Consider the following 24,799-nt stretch of genomic DNA (forward strand, 5'->3'; position numbering starts at 1 on the left):
CCACATAAATTATAAGGTTCTTTATTCAATTTTCCCAACCACATTGCTTACATCCTGTGGTCTCTGAATATTTTCCCTTGGAGGGAAGGATGCTTTAGGGAACAATCTCTCATTCATAAAGGATCTTTCATGTTGTCAGAGCATTTCAAACTGTTACACATTACAAAGGTCCACGAATGTACAAGCAAATGTGACAATGAATTTAAAGATCTCTTGGGTAATATGGGATAAGTGAGAAGTAAATTTGTTTTGGCTGAGGGTTTATGTTGGCAGGACATCAGGGTGGATCCCTCTGCTGTTCTTTAATGCCATGGGATTTTATTTCACCTTTGTTTCAAATCTCCTTTGAAACACTGAAAATGCTTCATGCTGGCAGGGCTCTCTGTGGCACATCCTCTTTACTGCGATGATGACAGCCTGGATTATTTCCTTCAATGGATCTTGAATCCACAATTCTTTGACATAGCTGAGGAAGACAGCAACTTATTTAATGCAGTGTAACGTCTAACACACTCCATCTGAACATAAGGAAAAAAATTGACACTAATCCCTATGATGTACTCAGGCAAATGACCAAAAGCTTGGTTAAAAAGTTTGCTTTTGAAGAGTGTCTTTGTGAGGGAATAGTGAAGGAATAAAGAGCTTGCGGTGCATGGAGCTGAAAACATCTTTACCAGTGGGGTTGAATTTAATGGGGATGCTGAAGAGGCTAGATTTGGAGCAGCTCAGATTTCGGGGAGATTAGAGGAGAAGGATTGTGGAGAAACCTGAAATTAAGGATGATGATTTTAAAAAAGGAACATTTTACTGGGAGCCATTGTGGGTACAGAAGATGAGTCAATGGGACTTTGTGCATGTTAAGGTAGGATACAGGCAACAAAAGTTTAAATGAACTCAGGTTTATTGGGTAAAACATTGGAAGATGGCCAGGAGTGTACAGTAGTGGTCAAGGGCTCAGATGAGAGAGCAGCTACTAACAGAATCAACTTTGTGTATTCTGAGGTTTTGAGGGAGATTTTATAGGTACCTCTCATAAGGGTTTAGCTGTGGAGCAATCTGAGCATGAAGCATGGTTTCTATTAGTTGAATGTCAATGAACTTGAATCGTAACTAGCAGTTGGCATTGAGTTACCAGAGGAAAGTTCTGCTTGACAAGTGTTGCTGCTTTTGTTACAGATTGAGCACCCCCTATAAATAGTGAAAGATCCTGCAGTGATGTAGGTCCTTCATGTCATCTTCCTGCTCAGTAGTCTGATTAGTTGTCAGACCCAATTTGTGTGCAGCAGTTTGCTACAAATAGCAATAGGATTACTAACGTTTTGGTGGACAATTAAAAATAGTTCTCAATACCAAGGGTAAATTTTCCCAATAGTACCACAGGTGTTGTATGCACATTCACCAACAGTGGATGTGGAATCTTTATTTAATACCTTATTTGGAAGATATCTTACACAGTGCAACAATCCATCAGAAGTGCACTGGAATTTTGTCGCATATCAGAGTGGGGTGTGAATCCAAATTAGTGTGTGATCACCAAATAAAACAGACACTTGGTATATGATAAATGTGGCATTTACAAAAGCTTTGTTCCACGTTGAAGATTTTCAATCAGATTAATAGCCACTGGAATTCATAGTGGTTTGCATAGACCTGATTTTAAAAAAAAACCAAAGGAGTATCTATCTGATCCTGAGGTGTTGGCAGGCTGTGCTTGGACCTACATTTTTTTCTTTCTGGATGAGAGCTCTCCAATTCAACAACTAGGAAAATAATTATCTAAGGTGTGTGGTACCTTGTCAACTTGTCTCTGTTGTTCAGAGGTGCTGAAGTTCCCATGATTCTGCTCACTGTTAGTCAAGGTCAATCTTCCTTACCAGTACAGCACAATGTGTTGGCTGTGTGTAATTCAGTCTCTCTAAGGCCACAAGGTGTGTGCTGTGATTTGCTCGATTTTTTTTTTACAAGCTGATTGATCTTGGCAGATGCTCAAGTCCAGAAGAGTATTTTAGAATTTGTTCTTGGGAAATAGGAGATTGTGGTAAAGCTGTGTTTACTTCATATCCTGAGGGCAATAACGGCTGTTTATTGTGAGGTTGACTTCAAATGTAACTTGACAGAATAAAATCAGCAGATTCTCTTTTCTTAACCAACAGTAGTGAACCATTTAGATTTTATACAGCTTTCTAGCCTGTTTTATCTGTTGTCAACTTACAAATTATCACGTTGTTGAATCTAGTTTCAAAGATTGCTATGATTGGATTTGAATTTGACCTCCAGTTACTCTAGCTCGGAGCAAAGTATTGAGGGGCTTATTTTATCATTTCTGTGATGCTGATTTGGAAGCATCATTGTGTAACATCTTAGGCATAACAGATGTATGCTTACATTTTCATATGTTTAAAAAAAATCTTTAAACTGTGGATGCTGTTTGCAGCAATTTTTCCTCTTGTAAAATCTGTGTGGGTAACAGTACAAAAGGAGGCCGTTCAGCCCCTTGAATACACACTAGATATTTGCAAGAGCAAGTTAAGCTAGTTCCTCTCCTTTGCCTTTTCCCTATAGCCTGCAACATTCCCTGCCCTGGTGCTCAAACAATTTCCATTAGAAAGCCACAACTGAACCTGTCTCTTCTGCGTGCTTTCAGGAAATGCATTCCAGACTGTAATGATGTGCTGCATGAAGTTTTTCCCTTGTGTTACTTTTGATTCTTTGGTTAATTGTAATCATTTAAATTACAATGTCCACATATTATACTGGGAGCTACCTCATCAACTTGTCATTTTATCATCGCCTTTCACTGGCAGAGAATGTAATTTCACCAAAACTGTACTGAAACATCTCAAGATATTTTCTAAATAAGGACATTGAAGTTTATAATGAAAATATGAATTCACAGAATGTAGAAATTCAAATTGGGCACCGAATACATACATGTACTTTGGTCCAATTATCCTGAATCATCGGATTATGGAATAGGGCATTCAGACACTCTGACCTACTCTTCCACTCAAATAGAATATGGTTCGTTTGTAGCTTGATTCGACTTTTCTGACTTCTTGTTCCACTTCTTTTGACTTCTTCAAAGAAAATCTAATGACCTTGTTCCAAAGTACCTTAGTTGACTACCAGGCTCAACTGTTTTTGAGAAACAAGTTTCCATTGTCCTTTTTAATTCTTGATTAGAGTGGTGCTGGAAAAGCACAGCAGTTCAGGCAGCATCCAAGAAGCAGGAAAATCGACATTTCGGGCAAAAGCTTTTCATCAGGAATAGAGGCAGAGTGCCTACAGGATGGAGAGCCAAGTATTCCTGATGAAGGACTTTTGCTCGAAACGTCAATTTTTCTGCTCCTTGGATGCTGCCTGACCTGCTGTGCTTTTCCAGCACCATTCTAATCAAGAATCAAAAAGGACAATGGAAATCTGGAATCTAATTCTAATCTAGAATCTGGTTTCCAGCATCTGCAGTCCTTGTTTTTACCTTTTTGATTCTTGATTAGTCTGGTTCAGCTTTTAAAGATGTGTCCCTTTAATATGGCTTCCCCCAGTGCGGTATATTGCTTTAAAAAAAAAACCAAAGGACTGTGGATGTTGGTAATATTGGTTTTTCAGTTTCCCTGCAATGTTTTGGAAATCTTGATCAGATTATTTCAAACCTTTTGAATTGAAGGGTCTACGGGTCAAGTTTATGAAATCTGTCATCTTAATTTAGCTTGCTATCCTGCTGCACCCTCTCCAAAGGCTAATGTATCATTTTATTTGTGGTATCCAAACTGAACAGAGTGCTTCAGATGGAGTCTGACCAAAGCTGGACAATTGAAACATTTCCTCAGTTGTGTTCCAACCCCAGTGAGTTAAAGCATTTTGAGCACTAGGGTGTTTTCCAAGCCACACAATGGGTTTACAGTAACTTGTGCATGTGGATGTTAAAATTCCTTTGCTCCTCAACAACTCCTAACCTCCCAGCATTAAGAAAAATTGGTTTTTCCCTTTTGAATCTAAAGTAGCCAGCCCCACATTGTCCTTCATTTTGCTTAATTTTGCATATACAGTGTGTTCAAATTCTTTTCTGTAATAACTTACTCCTATCCACACAACTTACTGAGCTCTCTATTGGGCGGCACGGTGGCACAGTGGTTAGCACTGCTGCCTCACAGGGCCAGAGACCCGGGTTCAATTCCCGCCTCAGGCGACTGTCTGTGTGGAGTTTGCACATTCTCCCTGTGTCTGCGTGGGTTTCCTCCGGGTGCTCCGGTTTCCTCCCACAGTCCAAAGATGTGCAGGTCAGGTAAATTGGCCATGCTAAATTGCCCGTAGTGTTAGGTAAGGGGTAAATGTAGGGATATGGGTGGGTTGCTCTTCGGCGGGTCGGTGTGGACTTGTTGGGCCGAAGGGCCTGTTTCCACACTGTAAGTAATCTAATCTAATCTAATCTAACGACATAGCTTGCAAAGTGGTGGATTTGTTTGCCCTTCATCAATGCATATGATAAACAGGTGAGAGTGCATGTTGCTTTTTGGCCATTAGATTATTTTTGCTTTAGACTTAACAGAATCATTGAATTGTTATAGCGTAGAAGGAGGACATTTGATCATTGCATTTGTCTTGGCCCATGTAAGGAGAAATTCATGTGCTCAGTCATGTACCCTCCACCCCTACCAAACACCCTCCTCATTCCCCCCCCTTCAGATATTTAGAAAAACTGACAGCGCACAAGGAGGCCACTCTGCCCATCACATCTGAGCTAACTAAAACACCCAACCTAATTCCATTTTCCAATGTTTGGTCTGTCTCCTTGGAAATTTCAGGAGTTGAGGTGTATCCCCAAGCACATTTTTAAATGAGTTGAGGGTTTGTGCCTTAAACACAAGGCAATGTGTTCTGAATCCGTATCACCCTCTCGGTGAGAAAGCAACTTTGTTTGTCTCCCCTCTAATTCTTCAAGCAGTCGTTGACCGGCCTACTAAGGGAAAAATGTCCTTTCCATTCACTTTTGTCTAATCTTGTACACCTCAATCAAATCTCTCTTCAGCTAGCTCTGTCTAAGGGCAACAAAACCAACCCATCCAATGTTTCCTCATCTCTGCACTTTTCCATTTTTAATCTCTTGTCTGTGACCTTCAAAACAAATTTTAGTTCATGTTAAAAGCTTTTCTCCAACGTCATAAGCTGTAATTTTTGCAAATCTCTTATTTGGAACTTCAAATAAATGTTCTCAGAGGTTTAGACAGATAACATCCTTTGATAGCTGCTTCTGCTCCTGATGCTTGTGACCTCGGTGATTGCACTGGATTAGTCCAGGATGACCTCTGCTCCTCTTGTCGTCTTGCTCTTTGATCGAATGCTACCTTCTTGAGGACCAGGAGTGTAAGAGGGTGAGGGAATGTTTCCATTTGTAGCAGGGGACTTGATGTGTCCTTGCTGTGTTGCTGTAAACATTTTACAATTGTCTGGTAGTTAATGCTGAGTTATTTTTGTGGTATTGATCAGAATGTTTTTAATTTTTAAACTTGTAGAGCTTCCATATGGCTGGGAAAAGATCAGCGATCCAGTTTATGGTTTCTACTACATTGAGTAAGTTCCTGGAGAGTAAAGGTAAAATGAGATCTCTTTACAGCAGGGTTTATCCAAATGTTTTCAGCATCAAATGTTCTGCTGGTGATCTCCTCTGCTGTTGTGCTGCTGGTACCATTACTAGGAGTGAATGTGCTATTTACCCAAGTTGGTCAATAACTTGCTGCTGGACTTCTCTAGTCAGTAATTCTCTTCAAACCCTCAAATTTTTAGATAGCTCTAGAATGTTAGACCTCTTGTATTTCATTGACTGTTATTGGTCTGTTCGTGTGGTGCTGGAAAAGCACAGCTAGTCAGGCAGCATCCGAGGCGCAGGAGAGTTAACATTTTGAGCATAAGCTCTTCATCAGGAACCTTCCCGGTCCTCCTCTTCCACCCCACCAACGTCCGGTTACAGCGCATCATCCTCCGCCATTTCTGCCACCCTTCAGCATATCTTACCTACTTCCCATCCATCTGCCCTTGTGCCCCACCCCTCCAATCTCAACAAAGACACAAGCCCCCCCCCCCCCCCCCCCCCACCTCACTTTTCACCCCACCAGTCTCCAGATACAACATATCATCCTCTGCCATTTCCGCTACAACATTCCTGATGAAGACCTTACACTCTAAACATCAACTCTTCTGCTCCTCGGATGCTGCCTGACTGGCTGTGCTTTTCCAGTGTCGCACCTTTTGACTCTGATCTCCAGCATCTGCTTTCTCCTGTATCAGCCCGTTCCTGAGTGACAGACAGAAATGGCTCATGCCTCAGAAAACTCCATCTTTCCTCTTTCCTTTTCCACTCCTTAACACTGTTCTTCTATTGTGTCGATTCCATAGCCTTTCCTGTAACCCCTTACTTGAACTCTGAAGTAAGCACCTTGAGTCACCACCATTTGGTACCTTGCCCAACTAACCAGGTGCCTTCTGTTTTCTTAGTCTATTTGGGAATAGATAGATAAACCTGGAGTACGATACTGGTTGGTTGCAACTTCACCTTGAACCTTTTAATCCCAGTACAAGCCACCCAGGTAGCTGAGGCAATGACTTGGATGGGATTCCAGTTGTTGGGTGGGAGAGTGAGGGAGAAATGTGAGTGAACGTGAATGATGTTGCTCAAGTGAAGTTAATTCTTTTTCTATATCACTCTGCTCCTGCTCTCTTTCCCCCCCCCCACCCCCTCTTCCCTACCTGTGTCCCCGCTCCCTCCTCTGCTCCCTTTCTGTCTGTCTGCGTCTCTCCCTTTCCTTCCACCGATCCCTCTCCTCCACATTCCCTCTCTATCGTTTCTCTTTAGCCACATAAACCAGAGGACACAATTCGAGAATCCAGTTGTTGAAGCAAAGCGGAAGAAACAGTTAGTTCTTCAGCGGGACAGTCAGCGAGGAGTGCATGGGGACCAGCGGCCAGGTACTGTCACTGACATTCACAAATGGAGAACTTGCGTTTCTTTGGTGTTTCGTCACCTGAAGCACGCCTAAAATATAGGATCGTTAATGAAGTACCTTTTGAAATGTAATCGCTTATTTAATATGGTCAATCCCCAGGCTTGGGCTGATAAGTAGCAAATAAAATACATGCCATACAAATGCCAAGCAATGATCATCTCCAACAAGGGAGAGCATAACTGTCACTACTTGACATTCAGTGGCAATATCTCTGAATACTCCACTGTCAACATCCTGTGGGTTCCCACTGACCAGAAACTGATCATTTATCTAAATGCTGTGGTTACCAGCGCAAGTCAGAGACTGGGAATTCTGTGGTGAGTAACTCACCACCTTCTGGATTAGTGGTGCTGGAAGAGCACAGCAGTTCAGGCAGCATCCAAATAGCTTCGAAATCGACATTTCGGGCAAAAGCCCTTCATCAGGAATAAAGGCAGTGAGCCTGAAGCGTGGAGAGATAAGCTAGAGGAGGGTGGGGGTGGGGAGAAAGTAGCATAGACTACAATGGGTGAGTGGGGGAGGGGATGAAGGTGAAAGGTCAAGGAGGAGAGGGTGGAGTGGATAGGTGGAAAAGGAGATAGGCAGGTAGGACAAGTCTGGACAAGTCATGGGGACAGTGCTGAGCTGGAAGTTTAGAACTAGGGTGAGGTGGGAGAAGGGGAAATGAGGAAACCGTTGAAGTCTACATTGATGCCCTGGGGTTGAAGTGTTCCGAAACGGAAGATGAGGTGTTCTTCCTCCAGGCGTCTGGTGGTGAGGGAGCAGCGGTGAAGGAGGCCCAGGACCTCCATGTCCTCAGCAGAGTGGGAGGGGGAGTTGAAATGTTGGGCCACAGGGCGGTGTGGTTGATTGGTGCGGGTGTCCCGGAGATGTTCCCTAAAGCGCTCTGCTAGGAGGCGCCCAGTCTCCCCAATGTAGAAGAGACCACATCGGGAGCAACGGATACAATAAATGATATTGGTGGATGTGCAAGTAAAACTTTGATGGATATGGAAGGCTCCTTTAGGGCCTTGGATAGAGGTGAGGGAGGTGGTGTGGGCGCAGGTTTTGCAGTTCCTGTGGTGGCAGGGGAAAGTGCCAGAATGGGAGGGTGGGTCGTAGTGGGGTGTGGACCTGACCAGGTAGTCACAGAGGTAACGGTCTTTGCGGAAGGCGGAAAGTGGTGGGGAGGGAAATATATCCCTGGTGGTGGGGTCTGTTTGGAGTTGGCGGAAATGTTGGCGGATGATTTGGTTTATGCGAAGGTTGGTAGGGTGGAAGGTGAGCACCATGGGCGTTCTGTCCTTGTTACGTTTGGAGGGGTGGGGTGTGAGGGCGAAGGTGCGGGATGTAGACGAGATGCATTGGAGGGCATCTTTAACCACGTGGGAAGGGAAATTGCAATCTCTACTCACCACCTGTCTTCTCAGACTTGCATTATCTACAAGGCGCAAGTCAGGAGCAGCATTTTGCTGCACAGCTGTTGACAAGCTCCATGGATGCTGAATGGTGTGCTGACACATCACTTGCACTTCTGGAAGCTGCTGCCTCTGAAGTCCATGGCAAGGGGAAATAGAGGGAGAGTTGGTCAGGAATGTGTTAATATACTCTCCGCTTGGATAAGTGTGGCTTTCTCAACACTTGAGAAGCTCAACCCCATCCAGGAAAAGGCTGCTGTATTGACCAGCACCCCATTCACCACCTGCAATGTTCTCTCCATTAACTACCAGTCCACAGTGGAAGAAGTGTACATTATCTGCACGATGCACTACAGCTACTCAGCCAGGCTCCTCCGATAGCACCCTCCAAATCCGCAACATGTACAACACAAAGACAGAGGGAGCAGATGTACATGAACAGCACCTTCGAGTTACCTTCCAAATCTGACGGCATCCTGACCTGATTGGTAGAACCCAATCCTTCGCTGTCACTGGGTCAAAATCCTGGAAGTCCCACCCTAAAAGCATTGTGGGTATCCTTACACCACAGGGAATGAGAAAGATGGCTCACCACCTTCTCAGGCCATTGGTATTGGGCAAATAACTCTGGCCTAGTCAGTGAGGTCCATATCCTATCTCCTAATATATATCAAGAAACACAGTTTTGCAATGTGTATGTTGTTTTAAAATGCAATCAAGCTCCCACAAGGCATAGAAAAGTAAATGATCAAAGTTTCTTTTTGTTAATCAATGTACTCAACTTCAGAAAGTTCAGAATGTTTGCTGGTATCTGGCCAATATTTATCCTTCAGCTAGTTTAATGGTCACTTATTTATTCATAAGATTTTTCTCTAGTGGGATTTGAACTACTCACCTCTGGATTGCCTTATTCCAGTACCAAAACCAATTCACAACTGCATTTAGAACAGGAACTCTTCAGAGAGGACACATTATTTAATGTTTACAGCTGCAACACCTGCAATAAACAAAAGTTAAACATCAACTTTAGTGCTGGTGCAATGCTGATAAGTTTGGTTTCCTCCGAACTGGAAATCTGCAAAGGGGGCCTATACTCATCCAGCTAATCTCTTTCCCATTTCTATCCTGCTTTTCCAAAACTTGTTTCTATGAATAATGTAGTGTAATCTCATGTTTCTTTCTGCCTTTACATTTCACTTTATAAATGCCTGTTTTTCAGTTTTTGCCAACGGCAAACATGGAGTAGTGACTCCTCACTCCCAGTTTCTGTGCATTATGTGTACCCTTGCCTTTTCTTTACAATTCAAAAAGCCCTTCCTTCACAAACTGAAACTGCAGTCAGGCAGGTGAGATAACAGGTCCGTTATGGTTTTGTAAACAGTAGGAGCCTTGTGCTGTCTCCTGTGTTTCAGGCAGAACAAATGGGAATACTGGTAAATATTTGCTTTATGTTAACCACTTACCTGCGAATCCAGAAAGCTGCCTCCCTGATCTGCGTTCGCACTTAACTCTCCTTCCTTTTTCCCCCACACTGTGCTGTTGCTGTTGCTGTTCTGGGTAAGATTGAGTACAGATTAACATTTGAGCTCAGGAGTAGTCTGTTCAGCTCTTCTCTAGGAGAAAATGAGGACTGCAGATGCTGGAGACCAGAGTTGAAAAATGTGATGCTGGAAAAACACAACCGGCCAGGCAGCATCCGAGGAGCAGGAGAATCGACGTTTCGGGCATGAGCCCTCCTGAAGAAGGGCTTATGCCCAAAACGTCGATTCTCCTGCTCCTCGGATGCTGCCTGCCCTGCTGTGTTTTTCCAGCATCACATTTTTCAACTCTGCTCTTCTCTAACTTCTTCAATCAATTAGAATGTGACCTGTATTTTGGCTGTAGCCTTTGCCCTTACCCAGCCAATCTATCCATCTCTAATTGATCCCTGATGTCTACAGAGTTTTGGTAGTGTGTTCCAAATTCTCACTGTCGTGTGAAGAAGTGATTCCTGGTTTCACACTTGAACAGTGTGCCTCTAATTTTAACGTTATGTAACTCTTCCCAGAAGCCAAAATAATGAGAAATAGTTTTTTCTGTCTCTCTCTCTCCCTCTATCCTGTCCAATCACTTAAAGATTTTACTAACCTTCTTTTGATCACACTCACCCAAGCCAAGAAGTACAAACCAAATTAACAACTTTGTGATCTTTGAACATCTTGGACACTTTGACAGATGATTTTGGATTTGAGTAATTGGTCAAGTCACCATATTTCAAATCTGTCTCTTTCTTCTCCCCCTTCCCCTCCCCTCCACTCCTTCCATTGCAGAGAGGCCAATGTTTACTCGGGACCCCTCCCATCTTCAAGGGATGCTCATTAGGACCACTCTGCAGAAGAGCACCATGGGATTTGGTTTCACAATAATTGGAGGGGACAGCCCAGATGAGTTTCTGCAGGTGAAGAATGTGATTCCAGATGGCCCTGCAGCTCAGGATGGCAACATGCTGGCAGGCAAGTGACTTGTTTCCTCTTTAAGGCTGTTGGGCGCTTGGAGATTTAACATTCACAGAACTTTCCGTTCCCCACCATCTCCCTGTACACAGCATATTGGGGACAGGGTTGGTTCAGGATGAATGGCACTGGAGAATAACCAACATGTCTGACACATCCACAGAGAGAGAGAGAGAGACAGTTAATATTTTTGAGTACAGCTGAAGGGTCACATTGGACTCAATGTTAAGTCTGTTCCTGTCTGCACAGATGTTACCAGATCTGCTGAGTTTCAGCATCTTGTGTTTATTTCCAGTTCCCAAATTCTGCAGTATTTTGTTTTTATTTATAGATAATAATAAATCGAGAAACGGGCGTTTGGAGAACAACGCCAAGGTGCTGGGTCTGGAGCTTCTGAGTGGGGTAGAACAATAGGGCAAAGCTTGGAAGACTGATGCCAGTGAGTGGGTGGGTGCCAGGGTCAGGCATATTTCTTAGCTGGTTTCCATGAGTTTATTAAATCAGTTTGATAGTTATTTTTGAACAGGTAAAGCTTGGCATTGTACGCATCCGTAGCGAGGTTAAATTTGAATGAGTCAGGCTCTGATCATGGCCTCAAATGGTTAATGCGTATGCTGTGCAATCTTATCTACAGGTGATGTAATAGTATATGTGAACAGCACCTGCGTCCTTGGGCAGACTCATGCTGATGTAGTGCAGCTTTTCCAGTCCGTTCCCATCAACCAGACAGTGAAGCTGATCCTGTGCCGTGGTTACCCCCTTCCCACGGAGCCCCAGGTGCCAGCTGTCGATGTTGTGACTGCCACTCCCATTCTGGATGGACTGCCTGTAGTGGGGAAGCAAGCCTCGACTGGACAGAGCCTGCAGACAACTCCAGGGCCTGCTGAGCAGAATGGGAATGAGGTTTCTGCTGGTGGCGTTGAGCGTCTAAATGGACCGTACTTGGGCCTGACTGAAGACCGCTCTTCAATGACTTCGTCAGGTGGTTCGCAGCCGGAGGTGCTGACTGTCCCTCTGCTGAAGGGGCCAAAGGGCTTTGGCTTTGCTATAGCAGACTGTCCAGCTGGACAGAAGGTGAAGATGATCCTGGACAGTCAATGGTGCAAAGGACTACAGAAAGGTGACGTTATCAAGGAGATCAACCACCAGAGCATGCAACAGCTGAGCCACGCCCAGGTGGTGGAGATACTGAAGGATTGTCCTGTGGGGAGTGAAATATCGTTACTGGTACAGAGAGGAGGTTTGTCCTCATGCTGTTATTATCCTTTAATTGCCTTTAGCTCACGCTGTTTCATTGCACTTGTCTAGATGTTGCAGAGTAAAGAAGGGCGCATTAGAGAGGATGCAGTAAAATGCTGACAACAGAATCGAAAGGAGAGGGGTTATAACTATCAGAAAAGACTGAACAAGCTGGGACTCCTTTCTGCCTAAAGGCGAGCTGAGGGGTCACTTAATGCATGGGATTAAGATTGCAAAAGAATTTGATTGCCTGCATATAGGATTGATGTTTCCACTTGAGACAAGACCAAGACTATTGACCATCAGTATATGTAATCAATCCACTGGGGCATTCAAACAAAAACCCTCTTGTCGAGGTAGTGAAAGTACAGTCACCCTCAGGTGGTTTATCTGAATGTATGATAGACACGTGATAATAGAACAAATCTGTTTGGGTGATTTAAGGCTGGGAGTTTGCATTAACACTCCCAGTGTGTGACTGGGGGAGGTTCTGTACTAGAAATTCTATACAATTTCTCTGGCCTCTGATTGCAGCCCAGCACTTTCCCTTCACCATTATATTGTGAATTTGGCATCTTCAACCAGCACTTGTGTCCAAAAGTGGAAAAGCCTCCGAGACCAGTGAGAGATAATATTGAGAGAAATTCTGTTGACTGTGTCGGAAGAGTGGAGTTGAGTTAGAATGTGGTTGGGGTTCTAGAATCCAATGTTGCTTTTCTAATGCTAAACTATACGTTAATCCTTATTGTGAAGCACCCACAATAGTGTTGATGAAAGCTGTACTGTATAGTCCTGGATTCAATTTGTGGAGCAGATTTTGGCTTCAGAAGGTATTTTCCTAGTGACCTTTCTGTTTCATGTATTGTAATGAATTTTCTTTTTTAACAGGTCCTCCTTCACCTGCTAAAACTATGAAAACCGTAAGTTTCAGTATTTGTTTTGCTAACAGTGGGTCTTGGTGTTTGGACGTGTTCCTTCCAGTTGGATTTAACTGGATTGTTATTTGTGTAGTTAATAGTCTCTGCATGCACAGGACTTCGCAACTAACCAAAACCATTTTAAAAAGCAAATTAAAAATGGTAGCTGAGTTGTGTGTATGTAATCAAGTGAAGTGCTGGCCACAGTTCTTGCCTCGGATCAGAAGATTGTGTGTCGATGCCTCCAGGTTTAAGATTAAGTACAAAATACAAACTGAGAATCAGACTAGGAACATTAATGTGACATGAAGAAAGAGCAAATTTAGGGTTAACCTTGGGCAGTTTTTTTCCTAAGGAGGTGTGACCAGTGTATAGACTGAACTTGGGTAGCTAGGTAGAGGCAGTAACCATGGAATTATTTCATTAACAGTCGAGTTAGTTTATCTTTCTGAATGAGTTAGATTGTCTGTCTTTGGCATGTGCAATACTGTACATGATTTCATTGTATTTTTGGCTAGATTTCAAACCAGATTCTCAAGATGATAATTCAAATGTTTTTGGCTGGCAATAAACTAAAAACTTACATTTATGTGAAAGTAAGGACTCTGGTTTCTGGAACCATGAAGAGAAAAACAACAACATTCTAGAAAACTCCTCCATCTGTGGAGGGAGCAAGAGTTGTGTTGTAGGTCAATGATCTATTGTCAGAACTGGAAGACTTGTTGGTCTTAACTGTCTTTAAAAAAACACTGAAGGAGGAAGGTCTACAGCTATCACGGAAGGCAACAGTTATTATAAAAAGGATTCTGGTGAAAGGCACATTCGTGATGGTAATAGGACAGTAACAATCTGGGTGCAGGTCGCTGCCACATATTGGGGTGAGGGTGGAAAAGCTATTGTGTGAATTTGGAATGTGGCAGTTAAATTAGCTCTCCTTTAATCTGTAGTAATGTTGTAGTATTTAAAGAATCTTGAAAGATAACCACCTATTCATCCACTATTTTTAAGCCAACTTCCTTAAGGACTCTGGTCAGGCCTTTTAATCCCATCAGTTTTTCCAGCACTGTTTCTCTCCTCATACAGATTTGCTTCAGTTACTTCCTCTCACCGAACCCTGTGTTCCTGATTATTTCTAATGCACTATCTGTGTCGTCTTTTGTGAAGACAAAAGTGGAATCTGAATTTAGTTTATCAACCATTTCTTTCTTCTCCATTATAAATACCCCCATTTATGTCTGTAAAAGGCATGCATTAGTTTTGACCAAACCTTTTTCTCTTTACAGACATATAGAAACTTGTATAGTCAGTTCTTGTATTCCCTGCAAGCTTACTCTGATATTTGATTTTCCCTTTCTGAATCAATCTCTTCTCCTCCTCAGCTGACTTTTAAACTGTTCCCTGTTCTCAGGTGTTTTATCTTGACAATTTGTATGCCTCTTTTTTTTAGCATCTAGTATGATCTATAACTTCTCTTGTAAGCCATGGCTTGGCCATCTTGTACTATTTCATTACACAGGAATAAACAGTTTTTGTTCTTCACCCAGTTGCTCTTGGAATGTTTGCCGTGGTCTATTCATTTCAGTAACATTTCCCAATCCATCACGACTAACTCACACCTCATAATCTCATATTTTGCTTTATTAAGACTCCTGGCCATAGTCTCAGAATCTATGATCTCACTCTTCACCTTGATGACGATTTCTATCATATGGTTGCATATCACCAAGGGCTGTCTCACCACTACATTACGGATTATTTGTTTCTCACTGCATAATACCCAGCCTATCTGGCCTGATCTCTAATTGGTTCCTCCTCATATTAGTCCAGAAAACCATCCCATATGCACTCCAGGAATTCCTCCCTCCACTGTTGTGACACCCATTTGATTCACCCAATCTATATTCAGATTAACATCATCCATAATCACAATATTCTTTACTGCATGCATTTCTAATTTCTACTTTAATGCCATTCCCAGCATCGCCACTACAGTTTAGTGATTTATATATCACTCCTCCTAATGCTTTTTGACCCTTGGTATTTATCAGTTCTACCTGCACATATTCTGCATTGTTAGAGCTAATATCTTTCCTCAATATTGTATTTATATCCTCCTTAACAAGTAATGCAACTCCACTGCGTTTTCCACTTTGTCCTTCCTAAGTACTGAATACTCCCAGATGTTCAGTTCCCATCGCTCGTCACCGTGCCGCCATGTCTCCATCTGTAATCCCAACTAAATCATACCATTTTACACCTACTTGCATGATTAATTCATCCATGATTTATTTCAAATGTTCTCAGCATTCAGGCACAAAACCTTAAGACTCATCTTTTTAGCATTTCTTGTCCCGGTTCCATTCTTTTATTTAAACACGGCTATTTTCAATTCTGGCCTTTAGTTCCTCTGCCTATCACTTCTTTTGTCCCCCCTTCTATCTGTTGGTCTTATCCTTGATTCCTGTCTCCTTGCATAAATTTCCATCCCCTGCCAATTTAGTTTAAACCCTCCCCAACCACACTAGCAAATAAACTCTCAGGGCGTCTGACCCATTATGACCCATCCTCCATCTTGTTCATTCACTTAATCTGTCCATGTATCTTTGCAGCTTCTTTATTTCCTTACCTCAGCTTACCTTTCTACCTAGCCTTGTATCATCAGCAACCTAAGGTTAGTCTTTCTTTTCTGGAACTTTCATCTGGAGAAGATGCTGATTCTTGAGACAGCAGTTGGGTTGAAGATTGAGGCTTTTGCAGCACCACCACGAAAAGGTCAGGAAGTTGGGATGGGGTGTTGACTGCTCCTTCAAGAGATAGGCTAAATAATTTACATCTGTACTATAAGATTGTGAAATGTGAGGAGATCCTTTGACATGGCTTTACATAATTTCTCTGCATTATATAACTCCCTTGTATTTTGTAAAATGTATTAAAAACCGTTTCTATTCTCCGACTTTTCTTCCCAGACTTTAGAGCAAGAGGACAACCAACCAGGCTCTCAGAATCTCTCCCCAAGTGTTCCCATCCCTCAGCCAATGCCGTTCCCACCCAATGCTGTAAGGCCTTCCTCGCCCAAGCGTGACCCAACTGAAGTGTATGTGCAGTCCAAGACCATGTTTGACAGCAAACGTAAGTGACACGGAGAGCAGGCCACTGTGTTCTTGGTAGGAAATGGGGGTTTTGGAAATCCTTTGCTGCTAACTATCAGTAGTGTAGTAGTTTAATTGAAAAATGTCACTGGGAGATTGATGGGAATTTGTCCTGTTCAATAATTATAAACTCGATCAGGTGAAAGTTTGATGAGGAGGGATGTCTATGGCAGCTCATGTTGAGAAGCAGCAAGGTCAAATCAAATAATTGAACATTTAGAATTGAAAAGAGAATTGTGCACAGATGTGCTAGTGTCCGACTTGGAAATATATCACTGTTTCTTCAGCATCATTGGGTTAAAAACCTGTAACTCCCTCCCTAAGGACATTGTGGATCTATCTACAGTACATGGATGGCAGTGGTTCAAGAAGGCAACTCACCCCCACTTTCACAAGGGCAACAAGGGGCTGGCAATAAATGCTAGTCAGCCAGCAGCTCCCATGTGCCTTTAGTGAAAAGAAACAAAAGTCAGATTTATTCAGTTCAGTTTCAAGGGCTTTGAACTTATGCCCTGATGGTCACTGGTGCAATACTTGTGTCATTAGGTTACTGTGTGCAGTGAACTGGAAAATGCCAGGTCATAGTAATTCACCAAATGGCCTGTCTGCTTCATCTTGATTTGTTTTCAGAATATGATTTTCCAGTAACAGAGATCTGATTTTGCTTCCTTGATGCAAAATGTATTCAATAGTTGTACCACACAGACTCAGGAACATTCCAGCTTTCACTACTAGACAATGCTGAGCTCTCCCATTGAGCAGTGTGCTAGTGGTTTGCAGCAATTGAACTGGATGTCCATCAGTTTGAAGACTAATCCTGGTCCCAATCCAGTGACTGATGATAATGCCAAAAAAACATGCTGACGCTGCCATCTAGGATCAATATTTAGACAACTAATGTGTCCAAGTGGAGAGTCAGGAGAGAAGGAAAGGAAGTAAGAACACCGATCGTTCTGAGTTAATCAGCAAACAGTCCAATTTATTGATTCTCCCCTCCAAACCAATTAAGTTTTAAATGGGCTCTGCTTTCTCTATTTGTATGTTTGTTCTCAGTGAGTTGACCATAACTAGAGGTCACGGTTTCACAGAACTCTGCCTGGTCATCTTGTGATCTGAGGACTGAGCAAATTTTCCACTAAAGCAGAGCACGGTTTTGACAGATACGTATCTTTTCTGCTGGAGCAGACTGTGCGTTTACAGTCAGCTGTGAATCCAGGCTGCAAGTGCTACACTGTCTGTGGTTCAGCGGCATGTCCTGGAAAGTGAATTCTAAGAAGCAAAAGTAATTTCTGGGTTGGTTGTGCTACATAAATATTCATTGTTTTGTGCACACCTTGGGGCTAGCCGTTACATCATCTCTGACTCTCATCCCTGTTTATTGTCCTTCAGCCCCAAACACAAAGGACATTGACATCTTCCTGCGTAAGCTGGAGAGTGGGTTCGGATTCCGAGTGCTGGGTGGAGATGGGCCAGATACACCTGTAAGTTCCCTGCAACTCTCGAGTGTTTGCTCTTGATTTCATGTTGCTTCTAGTGCAAATTCTTGTTAATAGTGAGTGACAATAGGCTGCGGGAGGTGGCGAACCTGCTCATACTTTTGTTGAGTTAACTGTGCTTGTGGAAATAAATGTAAAGTGCACCTCTGCTACAGTAGTTGGTGTGAGTGCTTCATAAGGACAGGAAATCTGAGCTGGAATAGATATTATGGCCCATCGAACGGCACCCCGAGTCAGTACGATCATGACTGATTGTGGGCTTCACCTCTACTTTTTCTGCTATCTTTCCATGTCCCTTGATTTGCTGAGAGATTAAAAGACAGTCTGTCACAAGTATAAGTATATTCATTGATGATGCCTCTGAGTTAGAGAATTCCAAATATTTCCACCTATTATTTAACTGGAGAGAGACTGCAAAAATCGTGCCATACAGAGGAATCTGGCTGTTCTGGTGCAGGGAGTCCAAAACGTTAGTATGGAGATGCAGCTCATAACTAAGAAGACAAATTAAATTTTGGCCTTTAATCCAAGGGGGTTGGGGTTGGTGTTTAAAAATGGGCAAGTCTTATAGTAACTGTGAAGAGGCCACACCTGGGTTATCGCATACAGTTTGGACTTCCTATTTAAGAAGGGGCAGTTTCGAAAAGGTGCACTAGGTTGGTTCCCTGGAATAAAGAGATATAGAATACCTACAGTGTGGAAACAGGCCCTTCGGCCCAACAAGCCCACACCGATCCTCCAAAGAGTAACCCACCCAGACCCATTCCCCTACATCTACTCCAGACTAATACACCAAACCTACACATCCCTGAACTCTATGTGCAATTTAGCATGGCCAATTTACCGAATTGCACATCTTTTAACTGTGGGAGGAAACTAAAACACCCAGAGGAAACCCTCGCAGACACGAAGAATGTGCAAACTCCACACAGTCAGTCACCCACGATGGGAATCAAACCCAGGTCCTAGCACGGTGAGGCAACAGTACTAACCACTGAGCCACCGTGCTGCCCCAATCCTTGACGAATCAGCGATTGCTAAACTGGTTGTGCCTTTATTCAGTAGAGTTGAGAAGAATGAGGGGTGATCTTCTTGAAATATACAAGATTCTGAGGGGGCTTGAAAGGTTAGATGGGAAGATGTTTCCAATACTGCAGGAATCTTGAGCTAAAGACCATAGTTCAGAATATGGGAATTTCATCTTTGAGGTGAGTAAATATCTGGAAGACTCTAACCCAGGAAATTGTGGAGGCTAGATCACAAAGTATTTAGAGAGGAGATTGAATTTTGAAATAAAGGAATTGAGGGCTGTGAAGAACAAGGATGAAAGAGGAGTTGAGGTCAGGGTTGGGGGATGGGGGGTGTGGTAGCAGCGGTGCAATTAGCTAATGGCAAAGTTGAAACTGACGGATTTTTGTAGAGGAGGGTATTATTGATAAGGTTCTGAGAGGTGCACTCGAAGTTAAGATACAATCTGGCCATCCACCTTAACCACACAGCAAGCTTGGGGGGGAGGGGGGGGGGGGCTCTGTTCCTGTGTGTTAGCAAACAGCATAGCCAGTCAGCTATTGCTTTCGTCACTTGTTATGTAACCAGTAGGTTAGTTCATCCAGTGACACGTACTCCACAGTAAGGATTGCGTGATTTAAGCGAGAGTGAGATTGACACAAGGGAATAAGAACCTGAAGTAGTGCGTACTGCTGTTATTGTAATGAACTTTCTCAGTGAAAGTGTTAGAATCTCTCAGATGCTGCAGTCTATTTACACCTTGCCTGTTGAATAATAAATATCTCTCACCAAGGTTTGGTTGATGCCATGTAGAATCTGAGTTAACATGAGCCTCCTCTTTTTCTGCACCACCCTCCTCTCACCATTTCAGGTTTTGATTGGAGCAATAATCCCACTGGGGGCAGCAGAACGCGATGGCCGCCTGCGTGTAGCTGATGAGCTGCTTTGTGTCGACGGTGTCTCTGTTAAGGGGCGATCTCATCGCTTTGTGTTGGATTTGATGCAAAATGCAACTCGAAATGGTCAGGTGTTGTTGTCAGTGAGGAGGAAGGTGCTGCCCTCTGGTGAGTGTGACCACACCGTTGGTTCCCAGTTGGTGTGAATGTGGCCAGGACCTTTTCAAAACCCTTGCTGTTCCCAGGAATTTCAATTCATTCATGGGGTGATGGCATTGTTGGCTGTCTGACATTTATTGCCCAGAGGGTAGTTGAGAGTCAACCACATTGCTGTGGGTCTGGAGTCACATGTAGACCAGATAAGGATGGCAGTTTTCTTCTCTGAACCAGAAGGGTTATTTTTTTCTGACAACTGACAATGCATTCATGGTCATCATTAGATTCTTAATTCCAGATTTATATTGAATTCAAATTCCACCATTTGGATAGATTAGATTAGATTTCCTACTGTATGGAAACAGGCCCTTCAACCCCACACCGACCCTCTGAAGAGTAACCCACCCAGACACATTCCCAAACCCTATATTTCCCCCTGACTAATGCATCTAACACTGTGGGCAATTTAACGTGGCCAATTTACCTGACCTGCACATCTTTTGGATTGTGGGAGGGATCTGGAGAAAACCCATGCAGACACTGGGAGAATGTGCAAACTCCACACAGACAGTCACCCACGGCAGGAATTGAACCCAAGTCCCTGATGCTGTGAGGCAGCAGTGCTAACCACTGAGCCACAGTGCCACTTGTGCTATGGTGGGATTCACACCAGGTCCCCAGAAAATTATTTGGATTTCTGGATTAATAATCTGGTGATAGCATTACCAACTGTCGTCTACTCTGGAGGAGTGTCCCTATTTCAAGGGGCAACCTGAAGCTTTCACTGTACAGAATGAGTCTCTCCAACTAATGTTTGGTGATTTAGTCATAGAGATGGACAGCACGGAAACTGACCCTTCAGTCCAACTCATCCATGCCAACCAAATATCCTAAATTAATCTAGTCCTATTAGCCAGTGTTTGGCCCATATCTCTCTCAACCCTTCCTATCCATGTACCAATCCAATTCCTTTTAAACATTGTAATTGTACCAGCCTCCACTACTTCCTTTGGCAGCTCATTCCACGGACACAGACCACCCTCTGTGTGAAAATGTTGCCCATGGATCCCTTTTAAATCTTTCCCCTCTTACCTTAAACCTACGCCCTCTAGTTTTGGACTCCCCTACCCTGGGGAAAAAACCTTGACTATTCACCCTATCCATGCCCCACATGATTTTATAAATCTCTATAAAGTCATCCCTCAGCCTCTGATGCTCCAGGGAAAACTGCCCCAGCCTAATCAGCCTCTCCCTATTGCTCAAACGCTCAAACCCTCCAACCCTGAGAAATCCTCCTAAATCTTTTCTGAACCCTTTCAAGTTTCACAACATCCTTTCTGTATGTATGCAGTGCTCCAAAACTGGCTGAACCAATGTCCTCTACAGCAGCAACATGACCTCCCCACTCCTATACTCGGTGCAATGACCGATAAAGGAAAGCATACCAAATGCTTTCTTCACTATCCTATCTACCGGAGACTCCACTTTCAAGAAACTATGAACCTGCACTCCAAGGTTTCTTTATTCAGCAACACTCCCCAGGGCCTTACCATTAAGTGTGTAAGTTCTGCCCTGATTTGCCTTTCCAAAATGCAACAACTCACATTTATCTAAATTAAGTTCTTACTGCCACTCCTCCGCCCATTGGCCCATCTGATCAAGATCCCGTTGTAATCTGAAGTGACCTCTTTCAGTATCCACTATATCTCCAATTTTGGTGTCATCTGCAAACATTCTAACTATACCTCCTATGTTCACATCCAAGTCATTTATATAAGTGACAAAAAGCAGTGGACCCAGCAATGATCCTTGTGGCATATCACTGGTCATCGGCCTAAGGCAACCCTCTGCCATCACCCTCTGATTTCTATCTTCGAGCCAGTTCTGTATCCAAATGGTTAGTTCTCCCTGTATTCCATGAGATCTAACTAGCCAACAAGTCTGCCATGAGCAATCTTGTTGAAAGCCTTACTAAAGTGATCAATAAACACGTAGAAATTAATCTCCACCCGAAGTAAGATTAAGTGATCTGAGCTTCCGTTAAGCACCATGAGCTTGACGTGATTTAAACACCAACCTTCTGATGTAGAGTCAGATGCAGTACTGTTGTGCCGCCAGCTCATCCCTAAGTTGAAAAGGTTTGAATCATGGAATTGTGCAGCTCAGGATCTGCCAGGTGTGCCAAGTCTGACTCCTTTGCTCTAGTAGAATCATTATGGTCACCAAGCCCTCCCTCATACAGTATTCCAACTTGGAAATTTACCAACCTTAACCTAGCACTTGCTGGCTCAAAACTCTAAGGGAGAGGGTCTAACAAACTCGTACAGCGCTACCCAACGATTCAACAAAATGTTTATTTGTGACGTCTGTATCCTGAGAATGAATAGTAGACATAAAAGACATTTCGGCTGAGAGTGAATGAGCCATGTTGGTCAGATGCAGACTGCATTGTACTAGCCTGGGACGAAGGAAGCTTTCCCCTTTTTGGGGAAATTTTGGGGCCATCCTCTCTCTCTAACTCTCCTGTTTTTGTGTGACAGAGGACCTACGTGACTCCAGTCGGGATGAGAATGCTGAAGCTGCAGAGAATGGCCCATCTGGGATAAATCACACTGAGCTTGTGAACAAGCCCCTACAGGGTCACACCCCAGCAGAGTCCCCTCAATCATATGACATTGTCCTACAGCGGAAGGAGACGGAGGGTTTCGGATTTGTCATCATCACCTCGAAGAACAGACACCCCACTGTGGGTGAGTAAGTTGATGGTTGCTAAGGGAGACAGGCAATGAGGATGACATAGACCACACAGGTCTGCTCAGCACAAAATAGCATCAATTCCTTGGGTTTTGCAGCTCACTGGGCTACGAGTTCCACAGACACCAGCAGTCTCACCGGGTTGTGACCTCCAATGCAGTGACTGCTAGTCTAACGCCTCTCCTTCATGTTTGAAACTATTCTCTCATTGGCTATTTAGGCTTGTAGGCGTTACAATGAAAACCCAATTCTGTCATTACGTACAATCGATGTCCAGCAGATGTCGGTGGCAGGTTACCAGGCGTAAGAACCTAATTGATCTATGGTTCATTGTTGCCTCACACGATCTCATCTGCATCTAAGGAGGTAGTTGCAGGTTAGTTAAATGGCTGTTGAAGCAAATAACTGCAGATGTTGGAGTCTGTACTGAAAACAACAAATAGCTGTTGGGTTGTGCAACAGTTGATAAAACAGTTGTCCAGTCACTTCCTGCATAAAGGTTCCAACAAAATAGCAGTGATTAATTGAAAAGTCACATCTTAGTCAGATATTTGAACATCTGAATTGGGAGCAGAAGTAGACTACTCAGCCCCTTCAACCTGCTCTCCCATTCAGTAAAATCAGAATTTCCTTATTCTTACCCACTTCCAATACTCTTAGATCCTTGTTGGGAAGGGAATCAGTTTACTGCTGCCTCAAAAATATTCAATGACTTTGCCGATTCTACCTATTAAGTCATTTATTCCAAAGTTACGCAGAAGTTTAAGAGAACCTTCTGCTAATCTATCTTGAAAGAATGGTCCCTAATCTTAACACACGGTCACCTCATTGTGAACTAACCCACAAGAGGAAACATCCTTTGCCACATGCACCTTGTCGAAACCATTCCGTATCTGTGACTCCTGCTCTGTCCCCATCCTTTTAACATTGTTTTATCACCACCTGCGCCCCCCCCCCCCCCCAACTCAGTTTACTACCCCACACTTGTGGGGAGTGACAAGGGGGAAGAAACTCAGCACTGTCTCTCCCTACTCCTTGTGGGATATAGCAGGCACGTCCCCAGGCATGACCATCAGATGTCAGATTAACTGAAAACTCATCAGAGGGGAAAAATGTCCACAGTCTACAGATATAGTTGTCTGAATGAAGGTAGAAAGACTGAACTAGCCCTGGACTAAATGCACAGAGCAAAGTAACAGCAACCTTGGAGTCAACAACACAAACAGGAGTTGATGGAAAAACTCAAGTCTGACAGCATCTGTGGGGAGAGAAACAGACTTAATGTTTTCAGGTCCAGTGACCCTCCTTTAGAACTGATTTTTTTTAGTGCAGATGATAGGGTGAGGGGAGGGGGTACAGAGTAGATGATAGTTGAAGATAGAGCCAAAAGAGGGACAAGAACAGTTGGACAAGGGAGTGGACAGCGATCAGCCTGGGAGAGTGAATAGCTGCTGATTGGGATTGTTTGTGGCTAACAGTGGGTAGTGTGTAATAGCTGATCATGTGATAACAAGGCCTGATGTGTGAGGTTTGGGCAAAGAATATGAGAGAAGATGCCTCAAGCCCTTAATATTGAGTTCAGAAGGCTGTAGTGTTCCCAACTGGAAAATGAATGCTGTTTTTCCTACCTGGGCTGATCTTCACTGGAGCACTGCAGCAAGCCTGGGACAGAGATATTAGCCAGGGAACACAGTGGTGTATTGAATTGGCAGGCAACTGGAAGCTCAGGGTCTTTATTGCAGGCACAATGTACATGTTCAGCAAAGCAGTCACCCAGTCTACACTTTATTTCCGCAGTGTAAAGGAGACCACATTGTGAGCAGAGGATGCCTTGGACTAGATTGAGGGCAGTGCAGGTAAAGCGCTGCTTCGCATGGAAGGTGTATCTCGGTCCTTGGCAACTGAGGAGGGAGGAAGTAAATGGGCAGGTGTTAGACCTTCTGCAGTTGCAGGCGAAAGTGCAGGGCAAGGAAAGTGGAGGAATGGATATATGTGTATGTGGGGGGAGGAGGGGGTGGAATGTAGATGTGAAGAGTGGGAGGGAACGGTCCTTGCGGAAGAGGAGGGGCTTATCCATTGAGTGGTGGCATTCTGCTGGAGATGGACGTGGTGGTGGCTAATGATCCTCTGGATGTGGACGCTGGTGGGATGGTAGGTGAGGACAAGAGGGTTCTTATCATTATTGCAGGAGGGAAGAGAAGAGGTAAGGGCTGAAGTGCGGGAGATGGATCAGGCTTGACTGAGAGTCCTGCCAACTCTATGGTGCTGAGGAAGAAGGTGACCACTTCAGAGGC

At 43.6% G+C, this 24,799-nt stretch overlaps 1 protein-coding gene across 1 annotated transcript in view; it reads left to right on the forward strand.

Annotated features, from left to right (window-relative positions):
- Nucleotides 1–24,799, forward strand: part of LOC140467494 (membrane-associated guanylate kinase, WW and PDZ domain-containing protein 3-like) — a 135,733-nt gene that overhangs the window by 97,234 nt on the left and 13,700 nt on the right. The window contains 9 exon segments of the mRNA XM_072563911.1: nucleotides 5,514–5,571; nucleotides 6,851–6,963; nucleotides 10,708–10,890; nucleotides 11,525–12,130; nucleotides 13,018–13,049; nucleotides 16,013–16,175; nucleotides 17,585–17,676; nucleotides 19,571–19,763; nucleotides 22,292–22,501. Of these exon segments, the coding sequence (XP_072420012.1) occupies nucleotides 5,514–5,571; nucleotides 6,851–6,963; nucleotides 10,708–10,890; nucleotides 11,525–12,130; nucleotides 13,018–13,049; nucleotides 16,013–16,175; nucleotides 17,585–17,676; nucleotides 19,571–19,763; nucleotides 22,292–22,501 (1,650 nt within the window).

Source organism: Chiloscyllium punctatum, chromosome 45, assembly GCF_047496795.1.
Source record: "Chiloscyllium punctatum isolate Juve2018m chromosome 45, sChiPun1.3, whole genome shotgun sequence".
In the NCBI taxonomy this organism is placed as follows: domain Eukaryota; kingdom Metazoa; phylum Chordata; class Chondrichthyes; order Orectolobiformes; family Hemiscylliidae; genus Chiloscyllium; species Chiloscyllium punctatum.